General features: G+C 33.9%; 1 protein-coding gene across 1 annotated transcript; it reads left to right on the top strand.

The window, feature by feature from the left end:
- Window positions 1–2,197: 2,197 nt before the first annotated feature.
- Window positions 2,198–17,305, top strand: LOC128209693 (RNA polymerase-associated protein RTF1 homolog). Its single transcript, XM_052913855.1, has 17 exons — window positions 2,198–2,368; window positions 5,764–5,880; window positions 6,756–6,882; window positions 7,518–7,689; window positions 8,061–8,290; window positions 9,343–9,553; window positions 9,716–9,805; window positions 10,034–10,124; window positions 10,767–10,849; window positions 11,165–11,360; window positions 11,795–11,872; window positions 12,234–12,355; window positions 12,693–12,825; window positions 13,668–13,784; window positions 13,880–13,918; window positions 14,167–14,266; window positions 15,683–17,305. Exons 1-17 carry the CDS (start codon window positions 2,291–2,293, stop codon window positions 15,787–15,789), a joined length of 2,091 nt encoding a protein of 696 aa, XP_052769815.1. The 5' UTR covers window positions 2,198–2,290; the 3' UTR covers window positions 15,790–17,305.
- The last annotated feature ends 3,291 nt before the right edge of the window (window positions 17,306–20,596 follow it).

Raw genomic sequence — 20,596 nt, 5'->3', positions numbered from 1 at the left:
GATATTTTACCAGGAAATTTAAGAGTTCACTTCAGACGATTACGTCTATATGTACATCAGCTTCATATTCAAACTAACAAAATATCAGAAATGACATACCTAAAGCTCAAAGGTATTGTCGATGCTGTAATTCTTTGGAAGTCGAAGATGAAATTCACTTTACATGTATCTAGCTGTTCTTATTTTGATGCTCATTTAAGAAATATATTATAAAGAATTACTATTTTGTATGCCATCTGTATCAGGCGCGTAGGAAGGAAAATGACATTGGGACCGCGAAAGGGGTGGGCTGGGTAGGGTTGTCCCCTCCCGTCGAGATTTTTTTCAAATTTAAGCATTGAAAGACTCGATTTCCAGTGAGTTCAGGTTTTATTTTTATGTTTATATCTAAACCTTTTTTCGGTTAAAATAATATTATGAGCAACAGCGACATATTAATTATTGTGCAATCATAAATTATTAATTATTATAAACAACAGTATTTATTTACTTATAAATATTCATATTTGCGCAGTCTCACAATGTATGTTAAAAAAAATATGCGCAGTTTACCTCTTTATAGTGAAGCCACGCGTGACTTTGGAACCATTGCGAGTTGAATGCCCTGTGTTCAGTTTTTTTAGTGCCAAAAGATCTCTTTGGAAATTTTAAACTTTTAGGCAGATTTGGAACGTCCATTTTAAAGTCAAACTTTATTGTGACAGGTTTGAAATAATACATATTGCTGACTTTTTAATGACAATTCTATTTTAACGAGTAATTGCAATTATCACAATCAACTACAGTTTTTGAAACATCAAAAACGATACAAATTATAATTGTCTTCTTCCACTTACCCGTCTTTAATAATCTGCCGACTGTTTTCACGCCATTCACACGCCAATTAGCTAAATGGTCACAGGTTTAATTATGATATGGTAACCTGTTTATTCAATATCGTGTCAGACTGGTATTGATCTATATGCGCGTAGCTTTATTTAATACCATTATTAAGAAAATCGGTATCAAATATTCGCGACCCCATTGCCGTTACTAGCCAGAATATTGGGGCCGCGGTCGCGGCCCCTGCGGCCCGAGCTCCTACGCGCCTATGTATCCAGTTATTGAATTTAACCGAGAGAACGGAACTTATAAAATTATGTATCTTTGTTACAAAATCTCTTAAAATAAGATCGAGCTAACTAAATGTCCATACTTAATAACATTTATACAAGCCATGTTCACATTCTCATTGATTATTTATTGATTTTTCTACAATTTGTATGTTGTTTATTATGTGTATTTATTTCTGTTTTTTTATTATCATTGTTCACACACGTTGACAAATTGTATTATAAAATAGTGTTCAGTGTCGATTGATAAAGTCGTTTTACGACGACTTTATACAGACTTTGCATTCAGTTATTTAGTGGCCGGTCGGCTCAGCTGGCTGCAGTTGCCCTCGGTGGCAGGCTTTTATGTTCGTTCACACGAATGCAAACGATTTATGACCATTTTCAGTGTTCAACTTATAAAGCAGACGTTCTCAAACGATTAATTAATGCTGGGGCAAGTTATGAAAACATGAATATCATAAACAAATGAAATGCAAGCGAATGATTAAATGAATACACAAATGAATGCACACATGATTGAATGAATGGACGGACGAACGAGCAAGTAAACGAACGTTTCTGTGCGGGAAAACTTCTAAAAAAACAGCACATAAGATTTTTATGTCAAACGTATGTACATGTACTTTTATAATATGATCTCCCGCATTATCAACGTCGGCGGTTGTTAAATAACTTGTGTAAAAGCAGTGAGAATATACGTATTCTTTGTGATAATCGGTTAAAATAGAACATTAAAACTTGTGTGAGTTTGGGCTTAAATCAAGGCTGCCTGCATCTTCTTCTGAGGCCGTAACATGTACATGATTTTCCAACCCAAAGTCAATGTAATAAGTTCGGATATAACCCATTTTATCCGACCAAACATTTCAGTCTTTTGAAAGCACATTTAATTATTGCGGTATTTAGAAAACAAATGACTACTTTAAAATTTCCGAAGTCAACTGTGAAATAACCTCAAAAAATCAAATAGCATTGGACAAAGGATTATAAACCGAAATAAAAAAAAATGGACTAGATACCGTTTTGACTAAAAGTGAAAAAATAGAAAGATTTGATTGGTTGAAAATAATTAGCGAAACATTACCTCCCTTGAAAGATTAGCATGCTGGGAAACTAATAATACAAACAATTTTGTTTTTTGCTCACTTAATAATACTTCAAATAAATATATTATAATGTCGAAACGAAAAAAGTCAGCCCCGCTCATTGACTCAGACAGTGATGCAAGCGGTAGTGGCTCTAACCTTGACGAAGTACGTTAGTTTGAGAGTCCAGATGCAAAAACATGAAAGTCAAACTCAAAACCAAAAATAATAATAAATCCCTGTTTACTTCAGTAGCACATTTCATATAGATTTCAGAACTAACCAAGTATATCAAATTGATGGTTCATCAAAATTATGGAATAAATGTTTCATATGGTACAGTCTGGCATATTTGTCGGGCTTGATGGTGATGAATTGAAAAGTGAAATAGAAAAACTCCTTCATAACATCCATACATGAATGAATGCATTAATTTGATCAATGTTTAGTATCATCTTGAACAAGTCTTAAAAATCTGAATATTGTGAAGAAAATGGTACTTCGATGCTTATTTAATAATGATTCTTGATGTTAGAAGAATTTTTTAAAACAGGGTCACGGACACTACGGACCATGGACATTACGGACCAGACATTACGGACCAGATTTAGGGACACTACGGACCAGATTTAGGGACATTATGGACCATTTTTAGAAACTTACGGACCATCATTTATAATATTTTTTAACATTTGTTTTTTTTAATTCATTCACTCATTGGTCTTAAATATGTTAATAAATACTTGAATATTAGTGCCCAGTATGAAAATTATCTTTAATGTAACTGAAAATTCCCAGGAAATTCCAATGTTAAACATCAATGTATTTTTAATAAAATATTATAATACTTTGAATAATAATGAACGAAATATGTGTTTATCTTATAATTGTAAATGTGAATATTAATGTTTTCATATGTGAACGATTGCTTTCTGAAATAAACTTTGAATCGTCATATTTGATTGTTTTCCGTTTCATCTGTTTTAATGGAAAGGTTAAGTGAAAGTGCACCTTTACAATAGGTTTTCACACTTTTATGATTGCCAATTAAAGGTTGTCAGTATAATGTTTGTTTCTTCTGTAATATACCGCCGATAATTACGGGTACAATTATAACTAATAAACACTAATTACGGCAACAGAAATTGCGAGTTTTAAACATCAGTTTGCAAGAATTGCAACAAACACACATCGTTTATTTAATAAAAGCAAGAGTTGAGGTTTACATCCTCACAATTTCAGGTATGGTCCTTTACTTTTATTTTCGGGATATGATTTCCATAAAAAGGTTACAAGTAGTAGTTAAGGTTATAAGGTTTTTATTTATGTAATAGTTATAAAAAGAATAGCCATAAAACACTTCAAATGGAATTACATAAAAGGTTACAAGTAGTAGTAAATGTTGTTATGTAAACGGAATCGCGGACATTGAAAATGTGTAATTCTTTTTCAGGGACGAGTACGATTTATTTTGGTAAATAAACTGTTTTGGAAAATATTTCTGCTCGATTTATTTTGGAAAATAAACTGTTTTGGAAAATATTTCTTCTGTTGCTTTTAACTGATTTAACTGCCAATCTTTCAAATTTCATTCATTATTGTTCACATAATTGTTATAAATGCATAGGTCTTTAACACCTTTTGGAATTTCACAAGATTTTATATTGAACCAATGCTCTATTCGAACTTCACGGGATTTTTCACAGATTTATGGAAGATGTAACGTCATACTGAGCACTCATATTCAAGTATTTATTAACGAATCAAAAACTAATGAGTGAATATTTAAAAAAAATATGTTTAAATCATGGTCCGTAAGATTCCGAAGATGGTCCGTAATGTCCCTAAATCTGGTCCGTAATGTCCCTCAATCTGGTCCGTAGTGTCCCTAAATCTGGTCCGTAATGTCTGGTCCGTAATGTCCATGGTCCGTAGTGTCCGTAATTCTTTAAAACTATGGTGCCAAGTCTGACCAGATAACTATTGATCTGACTGTGTGGTAAAAACATTGTCTGAATAAGATTATGCTTGTTAATATCTTGACGAAAATATCACCATATTGTTTGGCATGTTCAGTGTTATTCACATAGAAATGGGACTATTCCCAATTGGACAAATGACCTATAGAGCATCATATGTTATTTGTTGTACCATTACATTAATTTGCGACCATAAACAAAATCGCCAATAGACTTTTTTGGGACTTTCCTTCAAAATTACGAATATCTATTGAATTGTTGGAAAAATAGGTTACTGACTTTGAATGACGATTCTTGTTTCTTGTAAATACTTTGGTAATTAATTAGTTTCTGCTTGCTTTTAAGAGATCAAAGTTATTTAAATCCTTTTTTGATGAATGGAATAATTTAAATATTAGATGTTTGTTAGGTAAGACATATTAATATTTTACTAATTACTTTGATGTAATTGGTGGCGCATTTAACTGAGTATGTTGTGAAAATGCTTTTGTTCAATGTGTCATGATATGTCTGGTAAAATATGATTCTGTCCAATGATTTTTTTAAATTTGAACCACCCAGTAAGTTTTAAATTTCTGAGGACTTTCACGTAGTATATTTTTTGTGTTGTGTTAAGTTGTAAATTTGCCAGATTGCTTTTCTGATACTCAGCTTGTTTATTTGTCTGCATGGCAGGTAGGTTTTAAAATTAAGCTAATGCTAAACATTGAATTAATGTGGCTGTATAGTACCAATCCTTTCATAACCATATTCACATGATATGAGAAAAGAAGGAGTATAAAATGAGGACTGAAATAGATCTGTTATTTGTAAAATGTGACTGTTTCTAATAAGGAATTGATTGGTTATCTAGAGTGTCTTACGTTGTAACCTTTTTTATGTAGAGAGAGTCATATCAATACAGTGTCAAGTCAATAAGGCCAAATTCCAGAAGAGTTCTGTCATTTTACCATTATAAAGCAGTGGTCAAAAATAGCACAAGACTGCATGCCTTGCAGTGTTGAAATCGTTTCTAGGCTCAAATCTGTATTTTATATACCAGGGCTTGTTAAAGTTTTGATGCTAAAAAGAGAAACAATGCTGGATTAATCATTCAAAAGTCTTAATTCAATGGCTGTTAAGGTGTACCATATTTAAGATTGATGTTAAAAAGAAGCAATATTGAATTTGAGAACATTAAATGCACTTCCATATTTCAAACATTAAAGGCCATCAGATCTATAGCAAATATTGCTCTTGCCTAACCTTTAAAAACTGTTACACTATAATATAGATAAATTCCAATCTTTGGCAACCTAACCTTATACAGGTTTGCATGTTGGTACCACTTTTTCTGTACCCAAATATTTTTTTAAAATGTAAACTCAACTTGACATAGATTAATGCTGAGTGTACATTTGCATTTTAAACTTGATGTGTAGACATTGCGAGAACAATTATGCATAATTTATGTAGGGCATTTAGCTAGAGTTAATGACAGGTGCTGCACCATGTCCTTTTTCAGTAGCATTCTTCCGCTCTCATGGAGATGAGCATGTGCACTCTTCTTCTGCCCACATTATAACAACATTTCTGTTTCTTAAGGAGCTGAAGGCCCTTGCCACCAAAAGAGTACGCAAATCATCTGACTCCCAGGCAAGGACAGCAAGCCAGTCAAGTGGGGGGAGTGACTCTGAGTCTTCCTCCGGTAGTGATGGCGATGTAAGTCCATAAACTTGTTCATAGAGAATATAACCCTTGTGAAGTTATATATTAATTTAGTTTTCTAATCAAAACATGAGTGGTCAATCAAAATGAGTTATCAAAATTTGATAAAAACTTCCTATCAATTTAAAGTAAAATTTATAAACAATTTAAAGATTTTGTATTGAATGTCCACAACTGTGATTTTTAGTTATAAATTGTATTTATTTGATAAATACTTAGTTAATGATTAGGAGCACTAAATACAGAAAACTTCCCTATATAGAGCACAATTTAGAATGCTTTACATTTATGACGTCTTGTCAGAAGTTACGACACTAGTTATGCATAAAAACTCATTTCATGATGGTGATGGCAATTTATGCTATAAAGTAAATTATATGTACAAATACTTTTAACATGAATGCTTTCATGCTGTTAGACAGTTTGCATATAAGTTACGTTAAAGTAAATCAAATCAGAAATTGTCATAGGCTTAGTGAATAGTTTGGAAATATGTTAAATCAGACAGGCTGAAAGAAAGTTTTTGTGAACCATCTTCTTATGTGAAGTATATGAATTATGCATAAACAGAATATATGTATTTTGCATAAACCTAATATATGAATTATGCATAAAAAGAGTATATGAATTATGCTTGAAAATAGTAAATGAATTATGCATGAACCTAGTATATGAATTATGCATAATTTATGCATAATAATGATAAAGTAGTATACCAATTATGTATAAACATAGTATATAAATTATGTATGGATGTAGTGTATGAATTATACATGAAAGTAGTATATGAATTGTGCATTAAAATACTATATGAATTATGCATTAGTATAGTCTATAAATTATATATAAATTATGTACATATATTTCAGTGGAGGATGGATGGGAAGAAAAGCAAGAAGAAGAAGAAGGTGAAGAAGGTTGCGGCCAGGAAGTCGATGGTTCACTCCTCATCTGAGAGTGAGAGTGATGGAGAGATCAAGTCAGAGCCGGAGGAAGGTGGGTGGGGGCCTGCATTATTAAGTGCTGATGCAGTGTAGTAGTGTGTCTAATGATCAGAGGTATCAACTAGCACATTATTCTTTTTTAGATATATGTATATACACTATATATATATATTTTTAAATTACTGCAGATCAAATATTTTGATCTTTATTGGAATCAATTCTTTATAAATCTGAAACATTTTGGGGAAAAACAACACATTGTTTTTTTAAAGCTTTTGTTTTCCTTGTATTTTTATCACATTTATCAGATGTTGTCAATATTCCTTATAATTATTAGAACAAAATGCAAATGTTTTGCCTGAACCAGAATTTTACCAGTCTGATTTCCCTGTTTTCTGGATTATAAAAAAAGTAAGCAGAAAATGAAATTAGCTGTTTATCCTAGTCTCCATATTTTCGGAAACATTTTGGAAAAAACACAATTGTTTTAATTAAACTATTGTTGTACTTGTAGTGTTATCACATTGATCAGCTGTTGTCATTATTCTTTTAAGTACTAGAACAAGAATAAATTGTTTTTTGCAAAACAGAATTTTCCCTGCTTTCTTATTTTATAAAAAAGTAAGTTGAAAATCTGTTTATCTTACTCTTACATATACTTATCTTGTGTATGTTACCTGTGTACAGGCGAGGTGTCTGATTCTGGTGATAACTCGGGGGAAGAGCAGTTTAATGACGGCTACGACGAGAATCTGATCGGGGATGAGGAGGACAAACAGCGGCTCGAAGACATGACAGAGAAGGAGAGAGAGACAGAGCTCTTCAACCGCATGGAACGCAGAAATCTTCTCAAAACCAGGTTAGTGATGTGATATTGAACATATTAGCAGTTTAAAGAGTGTTGGTTTGCAATGTCCCCCAAATCAAGATCTGCTCATTGGCCTGACAAAAGAGGAGGTTATTACGCCATACAGGTTGGTGTTTAATGCTTGATGGATTCAGTCTCTGAAGCCAGGAAGTTTCTGATTTTTGAACTGGTAACCTGTTTTCACAATTTTATGATCTATTAGATTTAATTTTCATTCTGCAAAAAATTCAAGCAAAACAAAACATGAATTCTGCAGATACGATTTGTTTTTTGGAAATTAAGTGTTAATGTCATTATTGTAAGATAAGACATTATTATTTAACCAAAGTATTGACACAATGTTCCTTTGTCATGCTATTTAGGTTTGAAATTGAGAAGAAGCTAAAGCATGCTAAGAAATTGGAGCAGAAGAAGCGAAAGGAGCGAGGGAGCATGACGGGTGCGGAGGGAAGCAGCCAGAAGGGCGTGGTTGGCATAGTGGCCAGTAAGCGGAGTCAGGAACGCAGGAAAGACCTCGAGTCCAAGAAGGACAGCAAGAAATTGACAGCAATGCAGGAACTCAAGGCTCGCAGGGAGGAAAAGAAAGTCAGAGGTATACAATTATGTTGGTTACTCTTTGATGGGAATTAGATTGAGTCAGAAATTACTGGTCTTATTAGAAAAAGGAGATTGCAAAATTGTTCTTAGGATTACAAAAAAGGCTTAATGTCTCAGTCAAGTTTGATTTTTGGATAAATCTGTGATCCGGAGTTATGCCCCTTTAACATTAAAAATATTAGGTCGTTATTGTGTGCAGATTAAAGGGTAAATTTTGATTATCAAATCATGATAAAGATTTGTTACAATTTAAAGGCATAATGTCCAAGCAAAAAATGAATTATTACTATTATTATATTTGAGATTTTCATTGCGGTCTTTTCATATGTACAATCAACTTTCAAAAGCTCTGTACAAACTACATATCACATATATGGACATACAAAGCAACATAAAAGAGAAAAAATGTTAACATATCAGCATTAAAATTACAAAAAAAAGTTAACTTGAATCAGGCTTGACTATGTATGACTACCTGTTAGGGTTCACATATTGTGACCAATATTGTTATATTGGAAGAGTTTCTGGAGACCTTTCATGGGATTGCGTTTGTGAACAATAGGGCCTAGGTCAATGTTACTAAAAATAGAAAAACAGTCGGTACTAAATAACTTTAGTTAGGGTTGGAATATTGCAACCAAACTTGGTATGGTCAAGGTCAGGGTCACTGATACTAAAGATAGATAATCGTTTGGTACTGTATAACTTAAGTTAGGGTTGGCATATTGTGACCAAAAGAGGTATGTAGGAAGAGTTTATGGAGGACTTTAATTGGAGGAAACACCAGAACTATTTTCCCTTTTTATTGTAAAACTGTTATCTTATTTCTGACTTGAGTATAATGATCAGACCCAGTTTCAACCAAGTTTTGGCCTTTTCACATTGAAATTGGAATTATATTTAGTTTGACAATGATAGGCACTCCTGACAAGCAACACATTCCATTCCAAGGACAAAAGTAGCTCATTTTGTTCATTATAATTTAGAAAAAAATTAAAATAATGCTTGCTTCGTAATGTTACCTGAATAATGTTTGTCCCTTTCCAGCTGAGGAACAAAAAGCACAAGAAGAAGAGAAAAAGAAGCCACTCCGAGCTAGCGACATCTATTCTGATGAGTCAGATGAGGATGATGTGGAGGACAAGGCTGGTAGCCGGAGGGAAGATGCTGGGGACCGAAAAGACGAATCAGACTCAGATGGCAGCTCCAGTTCCTCCAGTAGTCGCTCGTCTTACAGATCTGAGAGCTCAGACAATGAGTAAGTTTGACTGATTCGATTTGGAAATGTTAAGGTTGGGATTTTACTCTTACGTTATATGTAAATACAGCCGGAAATTAGTAAAAGAATGTTCTTTCTTTTGTAGCATGATGAGTGTTACATTTAAGGCATGTATTTTATTGTAACTTTTAATTACTTAAGGTCTCGAAGTCGACCTAGGAAAAAGTATGTTCCTGTGTCTGCCAAAGAAGAATTGTCAAAGATCAGATTATCTCGACACAAACTAGAAAAGTAAGTCTACTGATACTAATCTGTAGTGGGTTTTAATGAAAATGTTATATCAGTAGGACTTAGTAACCTTATACTGTGCTGATTTGAGTTTTGCTTCTCATAGATTACTGTCAAGATAGAGTATTTTATATAAAAAATATTAGTTTTCTATGGAAATATACTGAAATGAAAACATTGATAAAGTTTGAGAGTTTTTTGCCCTGTGTAATTGAAGAATTACTCTTACAGATGGTGTCACATGCCCTTCTTCAAGCAGACTGTTTGTGGGTGTTTTGTACGGATAGGTATCGGCAACCATGAGAGCAGGCCTGTCTATAGGGTAAGCTAACGGGGTAAAGCCTGTACACAGGATAAGCTGAGTAAAGTAAAGCCTGAATGCAGGGTTATCTGAGTACGGCCTCCATACAGGATGAACTGTGTAAGACCTGTTTACAAGGTAAGCTATCTGAGTAAGATTTATGAATAGAATAAGATAGCTGAGGAAGGCCTATATAAAGGGTAAGCTAACTCAGTAAGGTCTGTATACTAAGGCCTGTATATGGGTTAAGCTAATTAAGTAAGGCTTATATACAGGGCAAGTTAAATAAGACCTGTAGATAGGGTAGACTAGCTGAGTTAGGCCTGTAGATAGGGTATGCTGTATACAGGGTTAGCTAACTGAGTAAAGCCTGTATTTAGGGTAAGATAATTATTGTAGTTTTAAGTACTACCTAATCCTCAGACCTTGCCTGATTTAAAATTCCGAATTGAAATGGACTGTAAAATTTGCTATTTAAAAAAATAGAATATTTGTACAAGGTACATTTTCATGCACCTAATGACACAAAAGAAATGTAAATCCAATATGTTATTTATTAGCAATAATTTATTTCTCATGTTTTGTCTTGATGTATATTTGAACTTCATACATCTATTCTTGTTGGATATTTACTTCATTTGTTTTCTTCCCATAATTTTTCAGGTTGCAGAAATTATTGATGTACTAGAGACCTACAAAGTATATCAGCTAGGCTCTTCTAGAACAAATAAAGGGTTAAAATTAAGGTATGTTACATTTGCTATGTTATTGCTTCAGATTTGGACCGGAAATCAGATTTTTTTTTACTCAAGAAGGAAAGAAAGGTATAAAACTAATGCTTTTATGTTAAACAATAACAATATGAAAAATATATCTGTTTTCAAATTAAAATAAGTAAATGATCAAGTTTATAAAGATGCTATTATCGAAAAGTGATATCAGACTATTGATCTGATCTGGCATAAAAGGATATTTAAATAGCAAAAAAAAACAGTATGTTGTATAATACCTGATTAATTTACAATAGTTAAGAATGTTTTTCTACCTAATGCATGATGAAGACATGGGAACTCTGAGCGTGTGTACCGGCTGGAGTTTGTGTCAAACCAGGACTTCACAGAGACTGAGTTCTTCAAGTGGAAGGAGGCAGTGATGTTGGCAGGGGAGCAGGTGCCCTCGATGGAAGACGTTCAGCGTAAACTCAAGGACATTCAGTCTGCCCACCAGTACAAGTACAACGACGATGACATTGAGAAGGTGGAGATGTCATAAATACTGGAGTTTATTTATATGCATATCATTTGGTATAAAAATTAATATAGATATAATGGGTCGATTGTTCAGAACTTTGTCAACAAGGTGATTAATGACATCCTTGTTAACTTTTAAATATGAACAATTCTATCTACTGACTTAGTTAACTGAACATTTGGCTCATTATCTCGTGGAATATGTCAATGATTTTAAAGCAACAATTTGCTTATTAACTCCACTTGACTTTTTACATGCCTTCAAATAGCTACCCTGGTCAAATTTGCTAACATTTTGGGCCCTTATTACATCCTTATATCACTAAAGTGTATATTCTTATCATGGCTACAGTGAATATTCTAATCATTTGCTGCAGTTATAATAATTTACTAAACCTCAAATTTCAGAACTTAACAATTGATTCATTATCTTTTCTGTAGATTGTTGCAGAAAAAAAGAAGTTCAAAAAGAATCCTCATAATTATGCAGTGAAGAAGACAGACTTGTTGAAATTTAGAGTAAGTAGTGGATGTATAAGTATTGAATTGCTTCTGTATTTTAGTAATACATTTATAGACATTTTACCAAAGCAAGGTAAAGCGTTGCATCGATTGTATAAATACAAAGATTGTAGTTTATCATGTTATGAAAGTAAAAGTTATGAATACATTCTGGCAATTTTCATAACATTTGTATATAATAAGACATGTCTTGGCCAGAAGATATGGAAGATATGTAATACAACAATACTAAATATAAAAACATTCTAGTCATACAAGATAAATGGACAAAACACTGACTCCCTATATTGTTCACATGGTACTACCATCTGTACATTGGCTTATGAAAGACCCCCAGACATATGTTTGTTGTGAACAGGAGCAGGCTGAGTTGACCGGTAACATTGAGCAACAGATGCAGTATCAGCAGGAACTAGATGAGTTGGAAGAACGGGCCGAGGACCTTGATAAAATACGCTCTTCCAAAATTTCCTCCATCAGGTATGCACTTCATACGGGAAATGAACCCCATTTTCATATTGTGTCATTGTTATTCAAGTTTTGACATTTGTTTGTCAGGAGTCTAGTAGGACTGATTTTAAAGAATGAAAAGGGAATAATATCAAATGTATATGCGTTATATCATCTTAAGATAAACACGCACATTGAAAGCTTTAAAAAAAGATACCCACATAATTGGTTTTAATTGAATCACTTTGAAGATTCCAGCCATTTTTCTTTCCGAACAGAATTTGTTGTTTGGGTTGGGCAACATTAAAATCCTATGTAGCACTAGTGACCAAAATAAAACCTATGGAGATTGATGTTTGTTCTCCAGCTACATCAACCAGCGTAACCGTCTACAGAACCAGGTAGAGAAGGAGGAGGCCAATAAGGCTGAGTTTGAGGAGATGAAAGGAGCTGCAGCTGACCCCTTCACTCGACGACACAGCAGGACCCTCCTCAACAAGGTAACTACTGTCATAAAAATCTATTGTTAAACTGTGTACCTGACCCCTTTATCCAACGACAAAGCAAGATCCTTGTCACCAAGGTTACTATGTGGATAAAGTTACCAATTAATAAAGAGTTCCCTTGACCACTTAACCTGCTCAAACAGCAGGACCATCATCACCAAGGCAAATATGCGTAAAAAATTGACAAATTAAGGGTCTCACTGATTTTTCTATAGATGTAATGTTGAACTAACATGAAGGAAGCTGTGGCCAACCTTTACACCTGCCGAGAGAAGTGCCTTACTCTTGTCACTAAGCTTGCTTGACCACTCACACTCTGGCTTTTATAAAGATTTGAGTTGCTTTCTTTGGTGAGCTTTTAAATACCATGAACACTTGTTGACATCTGCATGGGAGGTAGTGTTGGGAATCAGTTCCAATTTTACTATCGATTATTGGTTCCACTCAAGTAACCGATTATCGAAAGTACAATCGATTTTTTAAAAAAACTAGATAGAACCAGAATTGAAGTTTTATTCATGCACAGTATTAAACTCTAAATCATTATTTGCATAAACGTTATATCTATGATATTTTCTTGCTCATTGTGGCTTTCATCAGCCATTTTGATAAAGATATCATCTAAACACTTACTAATTTGTTTTCATTATTTTTATCAATTGTTGCCGATATCAGGCCGAACCAATTTTTTTTATAATCGATTATTGGAACATCACTAATGGGAGGGCTGTATGAATCTGTTGGAGGTGTTGATCAAGATTTCCACTGATAATCTTTGCAGACATGATTCAATTATGTATCACTTTACTTTCACAAATGCATGTGTACTGTTTAAGGCACGAGATCAAGCGCCGGTGGTTGCCCAAGCCAATGCTGCCCTCGAAGAGGTGAAGAAAAAAGAAGTTGAAGAGGAAAGAAAAAGACAAGTCGAACAAAATATTGGACAGAGTCTGGTAAGTTGGATCTAACCATTGATTTTTTTTTACCTGAAATGTTGTTTCCATATTTTATACATGAATGTCATGGTTCTGGTGTTGATGTTTTTCAGGAAAGGCTTAGAGCAGATAGAAATACAAGTGATATAAAGGTGAGATTAATTACAGCAATAATCAAGGTTGAAATATCAGTTAAATTACATATTTTTTTCTAAGTTTAAGAATCTCAGGTTTATAATGATGTCCACATCCCAAGACTTAATTCAGATTTTTGTAAGATTAAGTTATGAAAGAAAACTGATCGGTTGAGATGTCTGTATTATGGACACATAATAGCTAGTCACAAAATAGTAGTGTTCTGGGAAATGATTTGATATGGCTTGTTTATATATTGCCACAGACTTTCACAAGTCCGAGAACATTAGAGAAGAAAATGTCAGAGGATCCGTTTGCAGATCACGACTTCGAAATCAAGATTGATATGGACTTCTCAACAACAAGTAGGTCTACTGCAACTGTGCTTTTCATAAGTATACCTCCTGATAGATATCTCTGGGAACTGCATTCATCTTGTCCTCACCTAGCATAACAAAAATCTTTGTGCCACATGTAGCACCAAAAGTACTGCACCAACACACAAGAAACTTCAAAGGTATATTAGTCAGCATGGGCTGCTGTGCACCTGAATTTTTTGTCACACTTCACTCCACTCACAAGAATTATAGCCCTTGACTTACTAAAAAATTGTACAAACACTCTAGTGTAGCACCAAAAACATTGTTCATACACTTCTAGAAACTTATATTAAACTATAAACTAACCGAATCAGGTTTTTTGATAAGCATGGACCTTTGTGCAACTGCCACTTTTTCCATTTTGGTCATATTTCACATGGGCTATCAAGTGTTATGGCTCTTGACTAAGTAAAAAATGGCGTGAAAAAATAAATAATTAACATATGTAAAATAAATAATTAACATATATGTAAAATAAATAATTAACATATGTAAAATGTATATTGCACATACACTCATGGGATGTCATGGGTATGCTGTCAGCATGGGCTGTGGTGCACCTGCTGTTTTTGTTACAATTGTAACAATTCACTAGAGCTTACTAGAGAATTGGCCCTTGGCTTAGTTAAAATTGGTCTGAAATATATTTTGTCACAAGTAGCACTCAAAGTGTTGCACATACTGTCCAGTCCTGCAACTTTATATGTATGTTGGTCATTATGGGGAATTGAACACCTGCAATTTCTGTCACATTTCACTTTGGCGTATATGAGTAAAGGCCCTTGAATTAGTAAAAAATGGTCTAAAAAATCTTATGTAGGTTTAAAAGTATCGACCTACACTCATGAAACGTCACAGAAATGTTGGTCAGCATGTAAAATTGTGCATCTGCAATCGGTTTGGCATTTTGTTATGTGTAACAAGAGTTGACTTATAAAAAAAAGACTTATAAAAAAAATGTTTGAAAAATCTTGTGTTGCATGTAGCTCCAAAAAAACTGCCCTACTCACATGAAACTTCATAGGAAAGTTGGTCAGTAATGGCAGTTGTGCACCTGCCATTTCGTTCATCTTATACTCCTTATTACACACCATCACATATAACCATTCATTTGTTCAGGCAGCATCTTGGGTGTATTCAACATGATTGAGATAACTCTGTAATGGTACATCAGTATTTCAATTGTTTCAGAGGAAAAGTTGGCCTCTACTCTAGCTGTTTATGTTACTGAATGTTGAATGGCAGAGTAGTTTGTGATATTCCAATAATGGATTTATTTTAGTGTTACTAGTATATAAGGAATTGAAATATCGCTTTTGAGTCTGTACTAAGAATAAGGTTATAGTCATATCCTCTGTTTGTCATGGTAATGTTTCACATTTTTGATGAACTCTTTTACAGATACAGCAGTGGTTGTTCAAAATCGGCCAACGCCCACACTGAAGCAGGGGGCCCCTCGCAGATCTCTAAACCTGGATGAGTATAAGAAGATGAAGGGCCTCATTTAAGAAATTCAAGAGAGAAGGGTGTGGTTTTTATAGTGACATCAGCTGCAGGGTGTGGTTTATACTGATATATTGAAACCAGCTAGGTTGCATGGTTTTGTGTATTGTGACATAGGAACCTCAGAGGCTACAGAGTTTGCTATGTATTGACATAGAGACCACATAAGCTGCATGGTTTGTTTATTTGGACATGGGGACAGCCTTGGTTGCTGTCTGTTTATGGTTTATGTTGACATGCTTGGAATCTGAGTCACCTAGCAACAGGGTGTATTTATTGTGACTACACCTGGACCGAACACTGATACCTGACAGTCCTGGTCCCCTTGTGAATGGAATATACTGCTGGGTACTGACCTTGCTGTCTTGTAAATATGCTGGTCTCATGAAAGCAGAATAGAGTAATGGCCAGCTGTCATGAACAAATAACAAATAACACTTCACCAAATGGCATGCTAGAGTGAGTGTGCTGAAGCCATACTTAAACTTGTGGTTAGCACTCCTGAATTTCATATGTGTTTATTCATATGAACAAACTAGTGCTTTTCAGTGTATGGCATTAATTTCAGTGACAAACATTGCTGATTTTGTTCACTAGTGCTGTGCAAGATAGTGAGCATAGATATACATTTTAGTTACTTCTTGTGTACTTTTATTTATGTATTGTGTGAGCTGTTGTAAGTCAATGGAATAAAGAAACTCCTAAGGAAAGAAGTAAGTAGTTTTTCTAAATTGAAGATCAGAATTATTTGTGTAATGAATGATCAAATTTTGGGATTTTGTTTTATTAAATATTCCAGTATACATTAACTATTTGCAGAAAAAACCTACAAATACAAATATTGTATTCAATTATATAGTGTATTACGGTGGCAATTCATGCAAAATAGTATTTTGTGTGTCAAAGCAGTGTTCATGTGTTCTGGTGAATTTGGGCCTCCAATTTAGGCCCAACTCCTAATGCTTAAACATACATAATTTTTCCAAAACAATGAGTTGAAAATACCTTTTCGCAAAAATTGAACACCGGAAAAAAATTGTATGTGAAAGAGTTGATGTTTCCTTTTAAGTACAAAACCTTAATGCAGTTAAATTATATTAATGGTAATTCCCAAATTTAGTCAAAACAATGCATCAATATATTTTTCCCAGACAGAAAGGCACTGACCCCTTTTACAAAATGGTGTAATAAAAAAACTGCAAATAGAACTCGTACTGGATAGTTGGAACATTCAATGTTAGAAGTTTGCCTTTAAGGTGAAATTACCTCAAAATGCCAGCTTTGTATTTGTTTTATGTAAATGTTAATTATATACATTTAACATTGTACAGGCAAATAATTACTTCTGGTTTGTGACTATCTTTGTTTCATAGACGATGAAGATACGAAAAGCTTTGTCATTTATGATTTTAAACTCTCGTACAAATATTTCAATGACAACCAACCATGGTTTGTACATAATGTGTGATTTGATTTGTAAGTTAAGCATACATTTACATGGAATAAATTGTAATAAGATAAGTGATGGTTTTTCTAGTATTGTTTTCTATTTTGGATACTGTTTGAGTTCATCTTTGAGGTACGACAATATTGATGTTCCTCTATTGTGTTTGTTATACATACAAGGATATTAGTTCTGTTATAACCGATCTAACATATTTAACTTCACAGTTTTAATGAAAACTTTTATTGGAACATATTGACTTTTATTAACAAAACATTAACATTTCATCGAAATTGGTTGAGTAATAACAATTTTATTTAATTTTGAAGTCGTATTAACAAAAATGCTTCTGTGTACAGGTGGTATATATTGTGGGGGTTACAACAAAGGATTTTATCTATCTAATTTAGGTTGCATGATATCTACCATATAACAGAACTTTTTGAAGTACCCTCGTATGGATAAAAAAACAAGCGTGGAGCACTACAGACCTATCTAGGTCGCGCTTGTATGCTGCCGAATATAAGTAAACTATAAGAAATCACATTCATGTAGTAACACATCTTTCAAGACATCGACATTTTTATAAAGCTCCACACAAGACTCATTAACATTGTATAGAAATAGATGGAAACGTTTACATTTGGATGATACATTTTATAAGTAACGGGAAACACTGAGTTTCAATCAACAATGGCATTATTTAGTGAGTGGAATTCATCAAGGTAGTGTTCTGGGACCTGCCCTCATTATTATTTTCATAAATGACCTGCCGGAAAGCCTGATATAAAGAAATAAGCAGACGGCACTAAGATTGATAAAATGCCTGAAAATGAAGAACAAGAGTCAATACTTCCAAGATGACATTTTTAATGCGAATGCATGGTTAGATGAGTAGCAACTGATGTTCAACGTAAAACATTGCACATTGGCAACTACAAAATAAAGAAATATTCAGGAAGGCTAGGAAGGGAATATTATTGAAATTGCAAGGGTTGAAAAAGACAAGGATATTGGCGTCACCTTTGGCAAAGATCTGAAATTGTATGACCATATCAGCGGGAAAATCAACATAGCTAATACAAATATGTGCCTCATATATAAGAACTTGATCCATTTACCAAAGGAAATGTTCCTAACGCTGTACAATACAATGGTAAGACCACACTTGAATTTATGCTTCGCCTGTTTGAGCTTCAAAATATAAGTAGGACCAAATAGCAATTAAACATGTACAAAGAAGAGCATCAAGAATGGTGAGAAAAATGGCGGGCTAAATCAACGTCGAACGAAATAAGCATCTAGGACTTCCAGCTCTATTGGCGGATCTGATTCATCTTGACGAAAGTATCCATACAAATAGATCCTGTCTCAATCGAACTGCGTGATAGTGTGTGTGATGAAACAAAAAATGAGCGCAATTACAAACACTATAATAGCAGATTAAGAACATTATTAAGGTAATACGTGTTGAGCAATAGGGCGGTTGACATATGGTACGGTCTTTCGGAATCTGGATTAGAGGCTACCGCTCTTTGAAAGGTATCTAAAAACACTTTAGGCGGGCCCCAACAAACCTGAGGCGAGATGCTAGTCTCCGGTATGTGTAAATAATGTGGTTTCATGTGTGTCAATTAGAAAGACAGTGAAGGGACACTCAGGATATCAGTGGGGTGAAGTACAAATATGGTAATAAACTAATAACAAAGTGTAAATAACCAGTAGGTAAAAAGAAGAAAAACAACATAATTAATTCAACAATATGAAGATCGGACAGTTCCAAAAAATCGACCTAAGAAGGCTCGAAGTATTTTGGCCAGTCCCTGGGATATCGAGCCAAGAGCGGGTTTTGATTGTATATTTCATTTATATTTAAAACATGTTTTTACTCTAAATCACGTTTTAACCAATACTTAGTAAATCTAGACAATTTGTTTCTTTACAATGGATATCGTAACGTTTGCAATTCTCGATCAATAGCGGCATTGCTACACGATAATTTTACACCTAAAATGCGTTTACAAAACTTATGTATACATGCGTTCGATCTCCTTGGATTTGACATGACCCAATATTTCACATGAATAGTTTAAAATTGACTCTACAAATGAGTCAACAAACCTATAGGCTTGTCCCTTTATATTTTTTTTCGTTTTATTATTAGAACTAAACGTTCTGATGTACCACTTGCCCTAAACACTGTACATAAGCCATATATATAATTAAAATCGTTTACAATATCTAATCTAACTACTTCATACAGCCATTGTTCACTGTTTAACTCTTTGCCTCTCCGCTTAAAAACTGTAAAAAAAATGTCTGTATATTGACACTTAATCCCAAGCGAGAGCAAAACGCACACGTTTTTAGCTGATTTGAAGATCATTATGGGTTTCCGCAAGGGCCATACCGTCTGTGTTTAATATCAGAACCCAGTCCATGATAACATGACGGCATGAGTATATGAGGCAAAGAAATACATAATAAGAACCGAAGCTATTATAAAAGAAAAGAACACGCAATATACACAAAGACAAAGCAAGCGATAATGGGAGAGACATATGTTTTACCATGCTTTAAAGTTGCTCTCTAACAGATGGACCGCTTTGACAACGTTTTTGTCTTAGAATGAGCCATTTTTTGTGTAAATGTCTGAGGACCAGTAATATAAGACTGCTGACAGAGGATCAGATCGCAGTTTCTCATATTTACTTTGAAAAATGATGCTTTATGCGAATTAATCATTTCTTAAAACGTTAGTAACATATTTCTTTTACAAACTGGCATAACGTTCTATATTTGCACAATTGGCTGTTAACACATGAAATATTTAAATTTGTTTATATTTGGATTTACATAGTACTTCCTGTCGATAAATCGCTTTCTGCTATTGTTATGAACACTACATTCAAGTAGATAGTGGTTCTCGTCTCCAATACTACTGTTAGCTGGCCACAACGGACACTTCATTGGAAATACATCTAGTCCAGTCCATCTTCCGGCGGTCTCGATTGGAAGACGACGATTTCTAATGCAAAACTTAACTACAAACTTTAACAATTTGTAAGGAGCAGCTATTAAATACTCTAAAGTCCAAAACGGTTTTTAAACTATCTATATATAGTTACTACATTTGCTAGAAGTATCAATAGTGCTATACCATTTGTTCATAAAAAAAAGTCTGTGGGTTTCTGTTATACATAAACTTTAAGTTGTACTTTTTCCAAATTTTAATTATTTTCGTATCCCCAACATTCGCAACCATTTAAAAGTCTATTTCCATGTCAATCGGAAGAGCTATAAATGCTTGCATTGCTTAGAAGACAGTACAAAGCCCTAAGTGCTTGTTTTGATGTATTTCCACTTTG

Source organism: Mya arenaria, chromosome 11, assembly GCF_026914265.1.
Source record: "Mya arenaria isolate MELC-2E11 chromosome 11, ASM2691426v1".
Taxonomy (NCBI): Eukaryota; Metazoa; Mollusca; class Bivalvia; order Myida; family Myidae; genus Mya; species Mya arenaria.
This window is presented reverse-complemented; position numbering and strand designations above follow the sequence as displayed.